The following is a 17,071-nucleotide window of genomic DNA, read 5'->3' as shown; positions in this document are numbered from 1 at the left end:
CCATGGGCGATTTAAAGGGCCTGGGATTCTGGCTGTCGCTGGTTCTGCAGTGGCAGCTGGAAGCCCAGGCCTTTTTGGATCATCAGGCCCTGGGACATTTACCCCCTCCTTCTGTTCCTTCCTTTGCCTCCTTCCTGCCCCCTGTCAGCAGGCCTGCCAATGTGTGGAATAAACTCAAGGATGAATCTGGCCCCATGACTTTCATTCTCAAGGAAGGCTTCAAATCTGGGTCTTAAGGCAGAAATGCCTGTACCCTGACTTTAGAAAAAAAAAACCTTTCATCGTTGAATGCTGTGTTGTTGTAGCCATATTGGTCTGTTGGTCCAAGGATATTAAAGATCAGGAGGGTGAGCTAATATCTTTTCTTGGACCAACTTCTGTTTTGTTTCCAGTAAAAGATATTTGTCACCTTTCAATTCTTTGGAAGAAAACAGACAAATTATCAGTGGTTGAACAACTTTCTCTCTCTCTTAAATGTAATTAATATTCTTGCATGTTCTTGTAAGTATCTATCTATCTATCTATCTATCTATCTATCTATCTATCTATCTATCTATCTATCTATCTATCTATCTATCTATCTATCTATCCAGACATGATCTCTTCTGTGTGTAAATACACATGCAGACACAGAAATAAAAGCATAGTCCCCTTAATATTTTCTAATACAGTTACAGAGGGTACCATGAATGTAGACTGTTCAAAAGATTATTTTTTTAAATCATTCCAGAGAATAAGGCTAGACATACCCTCTTCTCTTTTTTTAACTTTATCATAGTCTATCAGATGTATACATGATAAAGACAATGACTCCAGTGGGATGTTGGAATATGAATTTCCCTATCCCACTGTCCAGACACCTCTGCCCCTTGTTTAACATCTCCACCCAAACTTTCACTAGCCGATCAGACTCCAAAACCTCCCACTTGTTCCAGAAAAACTGAGAAACTCACATCCATGCTTTGTTGAAACTATTTCATCAGAACTATTTCCTAACTAGCTTTCTCTACAGACCATCCTGCCTACCTCCCACCTCATTGACAAGATAACAATGTAAACTGGGCTATTTTTAAACCTCTGCCTTGATAAATTGCTTCTTCCTGCCTCTCTACCCTTTTTTGACCTTAGGCCAGGAGCTATGAGAATCATCCGTATTGTTAATGGCTTTCGGTGTCTGAGAACCTCAGCACCAGCTGGCCTCAAGAAAAGTGATTTCACTGCGGAACGGCAGTAAATTAGACTGTGGAGCTATACTGATGCAACAGAGGCTTAGGGCTAATAGACTAAAGGTCAGATTTTAGGAAGCTCTGAACACCCAGCATGCTGAAGGGTGAGCTCTTTCAAAAATCTGGCTGCAAGTGTCACAATGAAAGTGACTGGGTGCTAAGCACGTTGGATAATCTTGCCCTAATATGTAAATACCTATTCCTGAGTAATCTCCCCTAATCATAACGGTGTGGAAAGGAAAGGGTTCTCTGTAGGTGTCTGACTGGCTGAGCTCCTGGTGCAATGATTATTGCAGAGCTGCTGGGATGTCATTACACAGTGTAATGAAAGAGGTGTCCAGGTGAGGAGCACCTTGGAGAGGCCATTTTTGTTCATCATTTTAAATCTGAATCAATGAATAGGGGTTCGGGTGCTGGCGGCTTCCCAGCTGCTCGTGGTGCCTCATTTGTTCATCCTTGACTAGGTTGCAGGTGCGGAATATGAACCCATAGAACACTGTTGGAATATAAGAAACTGCACAAGAATGTTAGTTTAGAGCAGGAGATATACCATTTCATAGAGCTGGAAGGGACCTTGAGAGGTCATCAAGTCCAGTCCCCTGCCCTCACGGCAGGGCCAAGTACCATCCCTGACAGATTTGCCCCAGATATCTGAATGGTCCCCTCAAAGACTGAGCTTACAACCCTGGGTTTAGCAGGCCAATGCTCTAACCACTGAGCTATCCCTCCCCCTCAAGCAGAAGTGGGGCAACTTTTTTGGGCTGGGGCAGTTAAGCCACAGAAAAATCAGTCGGGAGCCATACACAAATGGGAAGCAAAAACAAACACACACTCATGGACATGGGCTTCTTCCTGCCTCCCTACGCTTTTTTGACCTTAGGCCAGGAGCAGAAAGATCATCCCCTGTATTCCCCCCCCACACCAGAGCCTAGAGGGACCTGGGCTAGTAGATTTGGGTGGGGGGAACCTCCTGGCAGCTTTACAGCACAAGCAAGGGAGCAACAGCCTACAAAGTCATTTCCTCCCCCACCAGGCAGAGCATGTAGATTGGATTGGATCTGGCTTGCCTGACTTTGGCCTGTGAGGCTTGGGGCTCTCCCCCAGCATTGGGGAGCCAGTTCTGTGCTCTAACTCCACAGGGCAAGATTGCAGGGGGCATGGAGTTGGTGCATGAGAGTGGGGCCCCCAATGCTGGGGTGGGTCGCCCATTCCCCACCCATCCTCTAAAGTTAGTTAATGAATCTCATACAGTTGCTGGGATCAAGACTAGAACTGGGTCTCGCCACCACTGTTTTTCTGTGAAAAATGCAGGTTTCATGTCAGTGAAACATTTTGTGGATTTGTGTTGGGCTTTGCTGAGCCAAATGAAAAAAAAATCAAATGTTTGAAAAAATTTTATGGGAAAAAACGTACTGTTTCAAATTAGAATTGCTTAAGAAATGTTTAAATGTTAAAAATTGCTCATATTGAAATAAAATACTTTGTTTTGGGTTAAACCAAATGTGAATTTTGACCCCAAACAATTTGTTTGTACATTTCAATTTGCTGGAAATGTTGGAAAGGTATTTTTTTGTTTCACCCCCAAATATTTTTTTATTGACCAGGATTGACAGCAACCAAAAAAAAAAAATATTTTTTAAATCCATTTTTGTTGCAGCTCCACTAAAGTCTTTATGGACATTTTGGTATTATTTTGATTTTTATTTTGGTTCCTTTTCCTGTAGTGCGAATGTAGTTATCAATTTTGTATCCATCTAGGTCTCTAATTTTATCATTTTTTTCTTAGCTTGGGGCTTTAGCCAACATTTTCTTCAATAGGACTAAAATACATGCTTAAGTGCTTCTCTTAATAAGGGTGGACGTCAGCATGTTCTTAAACATTTGGCTGAATCAAGGTGTTGGTCTGCAGAAATTTTTAAAAATGAAAAAACTCTCACCTTGTTTCAGATAGATACAGATAATCCTCTGATACCCCCTCCATTTACAAATCTGGCATAAACTAAATATACTATGAAATCAATAAGCAATCCAGTGGCACCTTAGAGACTAACCAATTTATTAGGACATGAGTGGTTCGTGGTTAAAAGCCACTTCATCAGATGTGTTTTGCCCACAAAAGCTCTTGACCTCATAAATTGGTTAGTTCCTAAGGAGCTGCAGGATTGCTTGTTGTTTTTTCAGTTACATCTACCCGTTTCCAGCATTTATTTCAGTCATGTGCTGGGCTGTGGAGGGCGTTAAGGCTACATCACTTAGCAGATGATCAACACTCCAGAGGTCGATCGTCTAGCGTTTGGTTTAGCAGGTTTAGTATATACCTGTAAATTGAACGCTGAGGGCAGCCCTTGCCAGTGTCTGCAAAGAGTAAGGGAAGCTGATGGAAGCGTTTGCTCCTGTCAGCCTCCTACTATGTAGATGCCGCCGTGGCTTGGATGAAGGTAAGCCGACTCTAGGTGCACACTTTGGCTGTGTCTAGACTGGCCAGTTATTCCGGAAAATCAGCCGCTTTTCCGGAAAAACTTGCCAGCTGTCTACACTGGCCGCTTGAATTTCCGCAAAAGCACTGACTTCCTACTGTAAGAAATCAGAGCTTCTTGCGGAAATACTATTCTGCTCCCGTTCAGGCAAAAGTCCCTTTTGCGCAAAACTTTTGTGCAAAAGGGCCAGTGTAGACAGCTCAGATTTGTTTTCCGCAAAAAAGCCTCAATCACGAAAATGGTAATCGGGGCTATTTTACGGAAAAGCGCGTCTAGATAGGCACAGACGCTTTTCCGCAAAAAGTGCTTTTGCGGAAAAGCGTCCGTGCCAATCTAGATGCTCTGTTCCGAAAATGCTTTTAACGGAAAACTTTTCCGTTAAAAGCATTTCCGGAAAATCATGCCAATCTAGATGCAGCCTTTGCTGCGTTGAGTACCATAAGCCTTCCTGCCCGGTATAGTATAGATCTGGGCTAAAAGTGATGTTGATAGGTCTGGCTTCTTTATCTATTGTTCTGCCTCATGTTTTGGCACTTAGAAAAGAAACTAGCTTCTACAGCCAGCAATTCTGTGTGTCTTTAATAAAAACTTAGTAGCTAAACAGATGTTTTACTTTCTTTTGTTAAAAGGAACAACGGTGTGAAACTTTGGTAATTGCATTGTTGCATAGGAAGTTGGTCCTGAACCTGCCTCCTATTCAATTTCAAAATCGTTATAAATCTGCAAGTGTATGAAGTCATGACTACTCATGACTAGGGTATTTTGGGGGGTGCTTTTGTGAAACTGTTGAAATATGCAAATGAAGCCTTGACAGGAAGGTAGGAGAAGCCACCCCCTCACTAGTGCACCTAACAGCTGAAAGAGTTGGCAGGAAATTTGTTTTCACCTGTATAAAAAGGACCAAGAGCCCATAGTTAGACTCACAAATCCATAAACACCAAGCGACTGTCACCAAGGAACTCAGGTAAGAAATGGAACTGAGTACTCTATGCTAACATAAAAATAATGTTGCTATATTTTTTAACGAATTGTATATTAAACACCAGTGTGGTCTAATAGGTAGGGTATGTCATAAAGATTCAAGAAAGCTGGGGTTTATATATCCTGCCACTGTTGACATGATATTTGTGATTATGGGAAAGTCTCTTCCATTTGTCTATGCCTCCATTTTCCCTTCTGTAGAATGGTGATGTTACAGATGTATGTTTGTAAAGTACTTTGAGATATCTGGATGAAAAAAGCTATATAATACAAGATTTCTTAGGGTATATTTTAAATAGGTTTAGACATTGAACATGGATTGTCTACAGCTGGAGGAATTAAATTTTTTCACTTCAGTTTATGAACACTTTCCATCGCAACAAAACCAACTTTAAACTATGCTTGAAAAACAGACAGAAATCCCTCTTCCTGAACATGAAATCAAATATTGTGACTAATCATATTTTTGCCCCGAGCACAATCTGGATTCTATACTTGACCATTTATACACCAGGAAGAATTAAAATGACATCTAAATATTATTTTCCCATATGAGATCACATGCAAAGAGCCTAGAAAGGTCATGTTAAATAACCTTTAGAATAATTAGTAGATCATTAATAATGACACTGATTATTTGGAGGGTTCGCTGTTCATGTGGACTATGCCTTAGATCCCATTATTATATTTGGTATGAAAGTAAAAATGATGATATTGTGGTCAAGTAAGAGGACTGGGAATCAGAACTTCAAGGGGCAACTTGAAGAGAGTCTGTAAGTACCTACATGGAGAACAAATATTTAATAACCTTCTCCTCAATCTAGTAGAGAAATGTACTTAGAAATGGAAGCTAGACAAATTGAGCTTGGAAATGAGGTGTACATTTTTACCAGTGAGAGTGATGAACTATTGGAACAATTTACCAAAGGTCACAGGTCAAAGGTCTCCATCACTGACAATTTTTAAATCAAGATGGGATGTTTTTCTAAAAGCACTCCTCTAGGAATTACTTTGGTGGCGTATATACTTTGTGCTATATAGGACAATAGACTGGCTGATCCTTTCCAGCCTTGGAAACTATGAAACATCTGGTTCTCTCAGTTCTGCCACAGCCTACGTAGGTAAAGTCGGTAAACCTCAGTGCCTCGATTTTCTTCAGGGCTGCCCAGAGGATTCAGGAGGCCTGGGGAAAAGCAATTTTGGGGGCCCTTTCCTGGCACTCCCTGACTCAGACCTCAGATTTCAGAAATTCTCGTGGAGGCCCTGGGGCCTGGGGCAAATTGCCCCACTTGCCTTGATTGCCTGGGTGGTCTTGATTTCCCCACATATATAATTCTTACAGATTTTTCAGAGGTGCTTTAAGAGTACATTCATTTATGTTTGGAAAGTGCTTTGAGATTGTAGTATATAAAGTGCTTAGAAAGGGCTAAGTATGTTTCCAGAGTAAACTCATCTAAATATTATTTTCCCATGTGAAATAACATACAAAGAGCCTAGAAAGGTCATGTTAAATAAGTTAGAATAATTAGCACATCATTAATAATGATCCTGATCACTTGGAGCGTTTGCTATTCATGTGGACTATGCTTCAGGTTCCGTTATTATATTATATTTGGTATGAAAGTAGAAAGGATGATCTTGTGGTCAGGTAAGAGGTTTATAGAAGTTTCAGAACCCAAATAGAATAGAATAAAATAGAATAGAAAAGAAAATGGCCCATTACTCTTAAAATTTATCAGACTTACTTTTCTTGGTAGCATGGTCATTTTGTTCATGTTTTCCATAAACAACACACCTGGCATTTAATAACATTTAAGAGTTTTAGTGGGTGAACAAAATGAACGGTACAGTTGCTCCAGGGAAGTCATAGAAATCCCGTCACTCAATTTAAGATTATGATTTAACAAAGCCTGTAACACACATATTACTCCGTCCCTGTTCAGCAAAGTTCTTAAGCATATTATATATGACTATGCTGACTTCTACTACCCGAGGCTATCCCACTGAGTCAATGTGCTGAAGAAACTGTCAAAAGAAACATGAGAAGATAATGAAAGAAATGAGAGATAAGGCAGGTGAGGCTACAGCAACACTGCAAAGTCAAAAGCAACCAAGCCTTTCATTTCTAATGACAACTGAAAATGGCCAAGTGAGATACTTTGGAAGATGTTAGAGATAAACGAACAAGTGGAGAACACATTGACTCTTTCTCGTATAAGCAGCAAATTATGCTACCAGATGACTTGTATCAGTGGTGCCAATCATCTGTAACTCCATCATCTCTGAAAATCAGGCTCAAAATGAGAGTAAGATTATAACCCCCATTTCTTTTGCACAGGACAGAATGATGATGACCGGAAATCGTCTCTCCTGCCTGGTTTTGCTTCCTTTTGTCTTTGGTGGTGTTCTGATGACAGAAAGCAGAAGGCTCCGCTTTGGGGCATGTGAACTGAGTGGTGTTTCTTTTCAGGAGCTAAGGGACTACTTTGGTGCTATCAGAGGAGCCACTGTAAGTACCAGCAGGGAATGCTTGTTGACTTCCCATCTATTCACAGGCAATCACTAGTGCATATTGAGAAGTCCGAATTAAAGGGGGGAGGTGGGCATGCAAAATGTTGGAATAATATGACAGCTAGAAGCAAGTTCAGGGACAGAACAGCTGTCAACTCAGATGAATGGACCACCACCTTGGATTATTCCCTACAGGAAGTGAAAGGAATTTGGAACCAACATTCTGCTTCCTTCACTATTTATAGCCATTATTCGGTTGGAACAAATATCCATAGATACCCAGACCAATAGCATTTGAAACCAATGTAAAAAAGAAACTGTAGCCCTGAGCAAAACCCTCAGGTGGTTGACTCTAAATTTAAACCCAAAATAAAGGAAACTAATCTCCCCTTTTCATGTCATCATTCAAATGATGTCTCTTCTTGTTGTGACTGCAGCAAACCCAAGACCGCATGACGGACGTCGTACTGCTGAAGAGAGTCGCTCTGCAAGGAGTTCCGGTAAATGCTGTCATTTGTCAACAAATCCAATTGCTCAGAGTAGGGCGGTTCTCATGTAATTTCCTGCCCTCTCCCCTCCTGATTAGAATTCACCTTCACACACACACAAGCTTTTTTTCATTTCCTGTCTTCCTCTTGCCATGTTCAAAGTTCCTTCACTACTTACTTCCTTTCCCCACCACCCTCTCCTCCTTGTCCCACATCTTTCACTTTGCCCTCAAGACCAAAAATATTGGCGTTGTTTTTCATCCCAAATGTGTTTGTTTCACTGGTTGTATGTCTAAAAGTCACCTCCCACCTGCATTCCCTCTTTCTCCAGAAAGTCCTGTCCCTGTGTCTGTGACTCCTCACAGCTGAGTGTGGTCTTTTCATTTCATTGCAACTTTGTCTACACCTAAAGCCCCTCTTTCTAAGGCACTGTGTCATTTGCTGCCTAAAGAGCTCACCAGAAGAGCTGCCTCTACAGTTTAGCGTGATGAGTGTTTCCCCTAATGGATTCTGGAAAGAACTTTACAAAGAACAGATTTTCTCCTTTTCACACTGCCTCTGGCTTTATTTCCTATTTTGCTCTCCAGCTTTGTGCAGAACTTCCATTGGTCTCCATGGAGAGTTTCTTGTGCACTAGAGATCTGATATTGCTGCACAGACTGAACCTCTCTAGTTCAGCACTCTCACAACATCCATGGTCTGGCATGATTTTAGTTAGCCCGATGTCCACTGATCATGGGTGTGGCTAAGTTTCCCGCAGTCATATAAAGTTTGTTCACAGCCCACCAGTCCTGGCTCTCAGTGTTCTGTGGTGTTATTTGTCTCTAATGTACCCCTCAATGTCTTTTACGTAAGTGGAAGTGTTGGCAATGCTGCCAGACAATATTGACCTCCCGGGGTTCAGCAAATTCTCTGGTTCAGTGCCAGTCAGGTCCCAAGGGTGCCGCACTAGAGAGATTCAACCTGTAGTCACCACAGATCCAAAGGTGGGTGGAAAGAGAAGAAGGCTGCCCAGATTACATTGCAATAATCTTATTGACCAAAGCTTGTTGGGAGCTTGCTCAATGAAAACCGAGGATGAATACAGTGGAAATAATATTGGAAAATGGACCTGGCCAAGCAGGGCTTCATGTGGCCAGGGGCACCACCATACGGATTCAAACTGCTTGAGCATAGTTTTGAATTGCCTATGATCTCCCTATGTGCACAAGGGACTTTGCATGCGACTGAGTAAGAGACATAAGATAGTTTGACTGTTGAATAACCCTCATCTCCTCTCCTCTTGCCTTTAGATTTCAGAGAGCTGTTGCTTACTCCGCCATCTGTTGAGGTTCTACGTTGAGAGTGTTTTCAGGCACTACGAAGCAACAAGCTCCCTTCTTCGCAGAAGAACCAGTAGGCTGTCTAACTCCTTCCTCAGCATTAAGGGGAAGCTGAGATACTGTGTAAGCATGGAGGCTACCACAAATGTCTTTAATGTCATGAAATAGGGGCCAATAACCTCAGGAGATGATGGAGATTTGGGTCCAACAGTTATAAGAACAGTGTATGAAATATATTTTAAAAATCAAACTTTGAATAAAATAAGCTAGCATGGCCTTTGCTGTCTGTCCGGATAATGCATACCTGCTGGGCGACTGAATGCCTCAGATATTAGAAATGAGATATGGGCTCAGGTCCTCAAAAGTTCTTAGGCACTTAATGCTTCAGTGATTTCAATAAGAGTTAGATGTCTAACTGCCTTAAGAGAGGTTCCATGGGCTTGATAGTTTTTCAGAAATGAGTCGGTAGATCTCTGACTAGCTCCTAGTGGACATTCATGAGAAAAATACCCCATAACTGGTGCTGGTTCCCATTCTTTTGCATTCTAAGCAAAGTAAGAAAGGACTAAGAGGACCATGGAGATGGAGTAAGCTTTCTCTTTTGTAAGCTGAGGGGAGCAGTATAGGATAGCTAGCTGAACTCCAGAGCATGGACTTCAGTCTCCAGGATGGCCCTTAAGCCACTCCCCAAAACTGGGCACTAAGCAAATTTGTTGGCTTTGCTCAATAGTTCTAACAACATATTTGTGTTTTCCCTTTATGTAGCATGATCAGAAGAAGTGTTCCTGCGGGGAAGAGTCAACCAGTAGATTTCAACTCATCAGAGAGGAATATGAAAAGGTAACTTGGGGGTTTCTCTTAGTCATCTGTTGCACTATTGATTTCTATCTCTGTTTGGGAAGAGGAGAGGGAACAATCAGCACACCACCCCGTTGTTATTATTAATTTGAATTATAGTAGTAGTTGGAGGCTGCAAAGAAGAGAAGGCCCCATTGTACTTGGTGTTGCACAGGCAAACAGGGAGAGACAGTCCTTGCCCCAAAGAGCTTAAACCCAGATTTTGAAAGGTTTTCACATGTTGTTCTATTTGGTGTTGCAACATGTAACTTATTTAGGAGCCTAAATCTCATTTTCAAAAAGGATTTAGGCACTTTTGGGATTTAAATCCCATCAGTTGTTACCAAATCATTTTTGAAAATGGAAATTAGGCTCCTACAGCACTTAGGGTTTTTTGAAAAAATTGCCCATTGTTTTTAAGATTCAGAATTTGCAAATAGTTGGCACACACTGATGTACAAGCCACCACAGTTTCCCTCCAGATTATACTTAGAAATTAATGGTGGTAACTGTATTGGCAAGTCTGGAATTTTTTACAGTGGGCTACTATTCCATTCGCCACTCTTCATTTTGTCAGATTAAGAGAGCATCAGTTAAAAAGAAATTAAAATGCACAGCTCCTTCAGAAACGTCCTGCAAGATAACTTTGATTATAGAAATAGGACCTGGAATATGAAAAACCAAATCAATATGATCAACCTTTAATTGTATCTGCAGTTTTTTATGACGGTACTAATTCCTTGACTTGGTTTTATTTCTCTAGCTAGATAGAAACTCTGCAGCAAACAAAGCATTGAGTGAAATGGACATTCTTTTAGTCTGGATGGAAGAGATTAAGAACATGGAGAAAATCTAGAGTAACGTCTTATTTTTTATTTCAATAACTTATTTATTTTATTTTAAAATTATATATATATTTATATTTATAAATCATATCCGTGTTGCTTTCCTTTGTACCGTGGAATAAAGTCTCAGATGGTTTAAATTGATGGAGCTCCATGGAAGCCCAGGGAGAGAGGTCAGTTTACACCAGTTGAGGATGGTCTGTGTAGCTAATGGTTTGTTCCTGAAAGAGGCAGGAATTCCTGAATATCCTTAACTTTAGAATCTCAAGGGATCTGGTGCTGTAGGCTGAGAGCTACTTTGATATGACAGAAATGAACAGCTAAAGCAGGTTATCTGATCCTGGAATTGTTAGCATGCACTGCTTCTCAGCCCTAGGCCATATGATTGGAAATGTCACATCAGGAATAAAATGATCCTTCCATTCCACACGCCCCCACAACATTCCATTGCTACTTTTCTGGGACTTACTACTAACGATGGGCCTGAACCAAAAGCTGGAGCCAAATCAATTCAGGAGCATGTCTTTCCACCAGACTGTTGGACCAACTGTAGTAAGAAGCCAGACTATTCAGCCATAGCTTCCATAGATATATTTTTTAATTGTTCTTTGCCTCTGTTGTGTGTGGTCCTAATCTGAGCTAGAAATGGAAGCATCTGACTATTGTGAGAAACACTCTTCCAACAGCATTTTCAGCCCAGCTGGAAGGAGGTACCAGAAAATTCACAAGAGCCTCTTTTCTTTCTAGATGAAGGCCAGCCTCAAAATTCTGCAAAATAAACCTGTTAACTTGAATGAGACAGTTTCTCTGAGTGTCAGATTTGACACTACCCTTTCCAGCTGAAATGGCTGGATTCTCCTTTTACTTACACCCATGTAGGCTAGAAGTAACCCTACTGAAGCTATAGGAGATATGTGTAGCTATATCACTGGTATGAAATCCTGGCTCTTGTGAAATCAAACGGGAGTTTAGCCATTGGCTTTGAAAGGGGCTAGGATTTCACTTCTGGTGTCAGTGAGATGAGAATCAATCCCATGAGGTTTAGATAAAGTTAGAGAAGTATTCACCCAAAGTAGAATGTCTTGAGGGTCTCACATTATGTTAAACACAGGGATAAGCGACAAGATGCAAAGTTCAGACACTAAATTGTTTACTAATTAAAAAACCTTAATACTAAAACTATATTTCCATCATGACCATCACCGTGGTAAAGCTCTTTGAAATCTCTGTTGCTACACATGTTCAATATGTTATTTATTTTAAATAAGCTCTATTTAAATCATGTTTTATTTAAAATGTATTTATAGTAAAACATATTTAAGGTGTATATGTTTTGTATAACTAATATGGCATGATCATATTGTCTGTTGTTCAGTAAGTACATACTGTACAAGCTACTGGCAGTAAACCATGTCCTAAAGAGACCGACATCAGTTGTAACGACAGTATTTGTTCTTGCAATTTTTTATATGCCTGTTTTTAAGATGTATGGTCAAAGTTCTTTGCTTTTTCTCAGCTAATAAAAGTGGTTCATTTCAAAACAGATGCGGGGAATTTCTTTTTTGAAGATGTTAAGGGAAGGACAGAATCTGAGACGGGGGAAAGGGTCTGATTTGTCCTCCTCTCTGCAGAACGCACAGGGCTCAGCCATGAAGAATATAAGGAGGATTCAACCACAGGATGAGCTCTGTGGTTGTCTTTCGCTCCCAGACTAACACAATCCATTCCATCCCATTATACCTACATGGAGGCCATGCTAAGTCCTGGCCAGGAATCATGGAAAGGAGTGGTGGCTATAGAACAGGTTTCAGTTCCACTGTCAAGGTCACTGTGAGGTAATCTGGGATGACACTTTCCGTGTAGAGCAGCCCCACCCCTCAACAGAAGTGGGCAAAGGAGGCAGTTATCTCGAGGGGCGATGATTCAAAAGGGCCCAGGGCTCCCAGCTGCCAAAGCTATCACAGAATCATAGAGCTGGAAGAGACCTCAGGAGGTCATCAAATCCAGCCCCCTGCCCAAGGTAGGACCAATCTCAACTAAATCAACCCAGCCAGGGCTTTGTCAAGCTGAGACTTAAAAACCTCTAGGAATGGAGATTCCACCCCATCCCTAGGGAACCCAGCCCAGTGCTTCCCCACCCTCCTAGTGAAATAGTTTTTCCTAATATCCAACCTAGACCTCCCCCACTGTAACTTGAGACCATTGCTCCTTGTTCTGCATCCGTCACTACTGAGAACAGCCTGTCTCCATCCTCTTTGGAACCTCCCTTCAGGAAGTTGAAGGCTGCTCTCAAATCCCCCCTCACTCTTCTCTTCTGCAGACTAAACAAACCCAAATCCCTCTGTCTCTCTTCATAGGCCATGCACTCCAGCCCCCTAATCATTTTGGTCGCCCCCCACTGGACCCTCTCCAATGCGTCCACATCCTTGCTATAGTGGGGGGCCCAGCACTGGACACGATACTCCGGATGTGGCTTCACAGGAGTGACAGTGGCTGGTGCCCTAGGCCCTTTAAATTGCCACTGGAGTGCCAGGCAGTGCGTTCCAGGAGGCTCTCAGGGCTGGTTGGAGAGTGGCGGGAGGAAAGGCCAGCCTGGTGCGCTCTGGGTGGCACTGTAGGCTGACTGCGCCAGCCTTGTCCCTCCCATCTTATGCCCCGCCCCTTCTGGGAATGCAGAGCCACTCCCCCTTGCTGAGGGCCCCAGCAAGCCTGTTGGCCCCGCCCCTCCTGGCCTGGATAGTGACAATACAAGTTCCCTCCACTCCACCCCACTAGTAGGGGAAAACATGGAAGGACCTACTTTAGGGCTGCAAGAGTAGTTTGGAATCTGAATCTGATTTCACTTACACTGCTCTAAATTAACAGTGAAACACGGGGGTCCAGTTCTATTGGTAAGAGGCACAAGCTACACAGAGTTCTTCAGACCCGGGGAAGGAAGCAGAGTGTTGGAACTAAATGCAAATTGGGGCAGATTGTTAAGCAGAAGGGAAAGCATGTTGGAATTAAATGTAACCTCACTAAAGTCAATGGATTTACCTCAGTGTTCAGTTGGGATCACACCCATAGTACCAGTAAAAATAAACACTGCTTAAAAATTTCTCCAAAACGTTTTTATTTGTTTTAACAAAAAAAAAATGTATAAAGTGTTTGGAAATGCAAAACAATCTCTCTCAGTTTTCCAGACAGTTTCATAACTGATCAGAAATTTAACACCAACTATACATTGGATGAAATTTTTGCAAAACAGTTCCCCTTCGTCTTTTTTGGGCACTGGATTGCTGACTACATTCACCTAGTTCAAGTTGACAATAAAGATGAATTTTAACATGCGAGTCAAAATGCCAGTGAACTTAGGGTGAAATCTATTCCTGTGCAAAGAGCACATAACCTATGCAACACTTCAGTCTGTTCACCTAATTTGAGGCTATAATGTAAGGCCAGGTCTAGTGTGGCGGAGAAAATCGATGCAAGATACGGAACTCTAGCTATTTGAATTTCAAAACTGGAGTCAACGTACTGTCCATCAATTTTCTGGGGCAGCCCCACAGCGGGAGGTTGATGGGAGAAACTCTCCTGTCACTTTAAGAACATGAGAACGGCCACGCTGGGTCAGACCGAAGGTCCATCTAGCCCAGTGTCCTGTCTGCCGACAGTGGCCGATGCCAGGTGCCCCAGAGGGAGTGAACACAGCAAGTAAGCCCCAAGTTCATCGTAAGACACAGTTAAGGGGTCACACCTGAAAGAAAACCTGCTCAGAAACTAGCACCTATGCAGTTGGGTCTGGTCAGAAGGTGTATGTATGGGAGTGGGAATAACACACAAATAGTGTGGCAGCCAGTGTGAAAGAGGCAGGCAGGGGGAAAAGCTGAAAGCACAGGGGCTAACCTGGAAAGAAACCTGGGGAGAGATTTATGTGCTAGGGTGCGGATGAAAAGAAGTGGTTAAGTGCTGTGAACCGAAGAAACTGGTTCCTTCTATTTGCTTCCCTTTGACTTCACAGACACAGGGCCCCACTCAGTATTCAGTTTAGTGGGTCTTTACTAGACCTATTAAATCAAATGCTGAAGACCTAATCCCTGAGTGTTGATCTTCCGGTAAGTTGAGACATGGCCTAAGTGGTGCTTAGGTCCTGCACTGGCCCTCTGCATAGGATACATCTTCATCCATAGTCAATAAATATTGAAGGGGAAAAGGGTGCCGCTGCTTATAATTGTTCACCTGAGCTGCGTGTTTTGGGAACCATCTGTACAGAAACACTAACCAAGATCTGCAGAACACACAAGCAAAACTCACATGTCAAAGACAACAGCCAATCCATTGTACCTCGGTAAACACAGCAGGAGCGCATTACGTGAAAAAGCGAATAGACCCGTTTCTGCAGGGCATTGTGGTTCCAGAGCATGTCAGGGTTGGATGCGGTGCCAGATGACCCAGGCACAAATGTGCAGTCACAGCAGCTCTCTTATAAGTTGATTCTGCAGTGATATGACTCCTGAGGTACATGAGAACCTAGGGAAAAATGCAGAGACAGCAGGTGGTACAGGAGCGTCTTTTTATCAAACATGAAATCTAGCAACGGGTCTGGCAATGCAGCAGAGTGAGGCAGAGTGGAATACCGTGACTACCTACCCATCTCAGGTCTGACTAGAGGCAGTGGAATATATCCTCAGACTTTTGCACTGCCGGCTCCTATAAGCAAGGAAGGAGTATACTGGGGAAGACACATTTATACTGAAATAACTGTGCCCACAAAGGGGTTGCATGGATGTGAGGGGAGCTATTGGGGTTTGGGAGGGGGTGCTCCAGGTTGGAGAGGAGAATTGTGGGGGTTCCTACCTGCTCCCAGGTCTTGCTCCCTGCCCTGATCAAATGTCCACGTACCTGCTCCAGACCCTTTGGATGCCTCCTCCCACTTCCCAGCTCAGTCCCAGTGGCAGCTGCTCCTGCCCCTCCAGATCCTATGCTCTGCTCTCCAGCTTATTCCTGAGCCCCACGGCAGCTGCTCCAGACCCTCTGCTCTGTCCTCTGTGTCTAAGTTTATGCAGGGATAGATCACTGCCAGGTGCTGCTGCCCTGGAGAGGCGTTATAGAGGTAAAACTGTTTTGGTAACCCTACCCCTCTCACCAACTTAGTTATACCATAAACATAGGTGACTGGTGCCTGCAAGGGGAGGTTGTCGGGGAGGGCCACCCACAGAGGCAGGGTGGGGGCAACTGGGACCACCCCATTTATCAATTCCAATTTTGGCAGGGGTATAGTGGGCGGTGCACCTCCCAGGTGCTCCCACGCGTCGCCAATGACCATAAAACGTTTAAGTGTCATACAGGCCCTGAGGCGCACAGGCCGAGATGCCACTGACACATCATCCAAGGCGTTGCCAGGCAACTCAGAACCATATGGGCCCGGTGTGACTTCGAAACCCTTCCTCGCAGAGATCCCATTGACATCCAGTGGCACCAGCATGCCTCAGTGACCTAAGTGCTTCTGAAAATCCCTCCTTTAGGGTTGATGCTGTCAGAGGTTTATTCCCTAGCGGTTTTTTCATAGCAGCTTAAGAGAGCTAGGGCAACTTTGTTGGGGGGAGGGAGGGGACACATAACATAATGAGCTAACTGAAGCAGCTCAAAAGCTTCCTAGTGTGCCACAGCTGTTGGAAACACGTAAGCAGCAGGACAGTCAGAATACAGGCGACCCACCGCACTTACGACCTAATTGGTTCCATTGTAAATCGAACCCTTATTGCCCATTGGGGCAATGTTATGAATGGGGGTTCCGTTCCTGGCCCACTTTGCCTTCTGGGAATTGTAGTCTCTTGGATCCGGCGGCGTGACTGGCACCCAGAGCTGGCTGAGGGCTGCGCCAGGCGGTGGTAGGCAGCCCTGCGGCCAGGGGCGGATATAGGGCAGGGTAAGCGGGGCAGCCGACCCGGGCCCCGTGCTTCAAGAAGCCCCACACATGTGCCGTGGCAAAGGGGGGGCCTCGTGAAATTGTGCTGCCCTGGGCCCCGCAAAATGGTCATCTGCCCCTGCCTGCAGCATGGCACAAGTGGTGCCCTGAGCTGGTCGTGGGCTGTGCCAGGCAGTAGGTGACCCCGCAGCTCCTGGAGCAGGGTGGCTGTAAATGCAGGGGGAGGGGGAGTCACAGGACGGTCGGTCATAAGCTAACTTTTTTATCCAGTGCTTTTCAACAGAAGAGCTCAAAGCCCTTTATGAAAGAGGTCACTGTAATTATCCCTGTTTTACAGATGAGGTGACTGCGACAGAGAGAGGACCTGACTTGCTCATGATCACACAGTAGACCTGTGACAGAGCTGGGAACAGAATACACTGCATCCCAGACCAGGGCTTTAACTAATAGGAAGTATTGCCTCCCTGACATGATGA

The 17,071-nt window shown here is 43.6% G+C and overlaps 2 protein-coding genes across 2 annotated transcripts in view; one reads left to right on the top strand and one right to left on the bottom strand.

Annotated features, from left to right (window-relative positions):
* Positions 1 to 542: 542 nt before the first annotated feature.
* The window catches only part of FCMR (Fc mu receptor), a 33,911-nt gene continuing 17,382 nt past the window's right edge, over positions 543 to 17,071 (bottom strand). Inside the window, exon 7 of the mRNA XM_025178568.3 lies at positions 543 to 15,196. Coding sequence (XP_025034353.3) covers positions 15,150 to 15,196 — 47 coding nt within the window. The 3' untranslated portion in view covers positions 543 to 15,149. The remainder of the gene's footprint in view (positions 15,197 to 17,071) is intronic.
* LOC142820875 (interleukin-20-like) lies at positions 7,060 to 10,731 on the top strand. Its single transcript, XM_075909973.2, has 5 exons — positions 7,060 to 7,193; positions 7,633 to 7,695; positions 8,976 to 9,128; positions 9,771 to 9,845; positions 10,606 to 10,731. The coding sequence occupies exons 1-5, from the start codon at positions 7,095 to 7,097 to the stop codon at positions 10,696 to 10,698; spliced, it is 483 nt and encodes a 160-aa protein (XP_075766088.2). The 5' UTR covers positions 7,060 to 7,094; the 3' UTR covers positions 10,699 to 10,731.

This window comes from Pelodiscus sinensis, chromosome 27, assembly GCF_052426305.1.
Source record: "Pelodiscus sinensis isolate ZL-2025 chromosome 27, ASM5242630v1, whole genome shotgun sequence".
In the NCBI taxonomy this organism is placed as follows: Eukaryota; Metazoa; Chordata; order Testudines; family Trionychidae; genus Pelodiscus; species Pelodiscus sinensis.
Note: the sequence above shows the minus strand (reverse complement) of the source record. Positions and strands in the feature narration are given on the sequence as shown.

Excerpts from the sequence above, each read along its gene's own strand:
- LOC142820875 (XM_075909973.2), top strand. The coding sequence starts at position 7,095 with ATGACAGAAAGCAGAAGGCTCCGCTTTGGGGCATGTGAACTGAGTGGT. Across the intron at positions 7,194-7,632 it reads GTGCTATCAGAGGAGCCACT|CAAACCCAAGACCGCATGAC; the intron begins GTAAGTACCAGC and ends TTGTGACTGCAG. Across the intron at positions 9,846-10,605 it reads TCAGAGAGGAATATGAAAAG|CTAGATAGAAACTCTGCAGC; the intron begins GTAACTTGGGGG and ends TTATTTCTCTAG.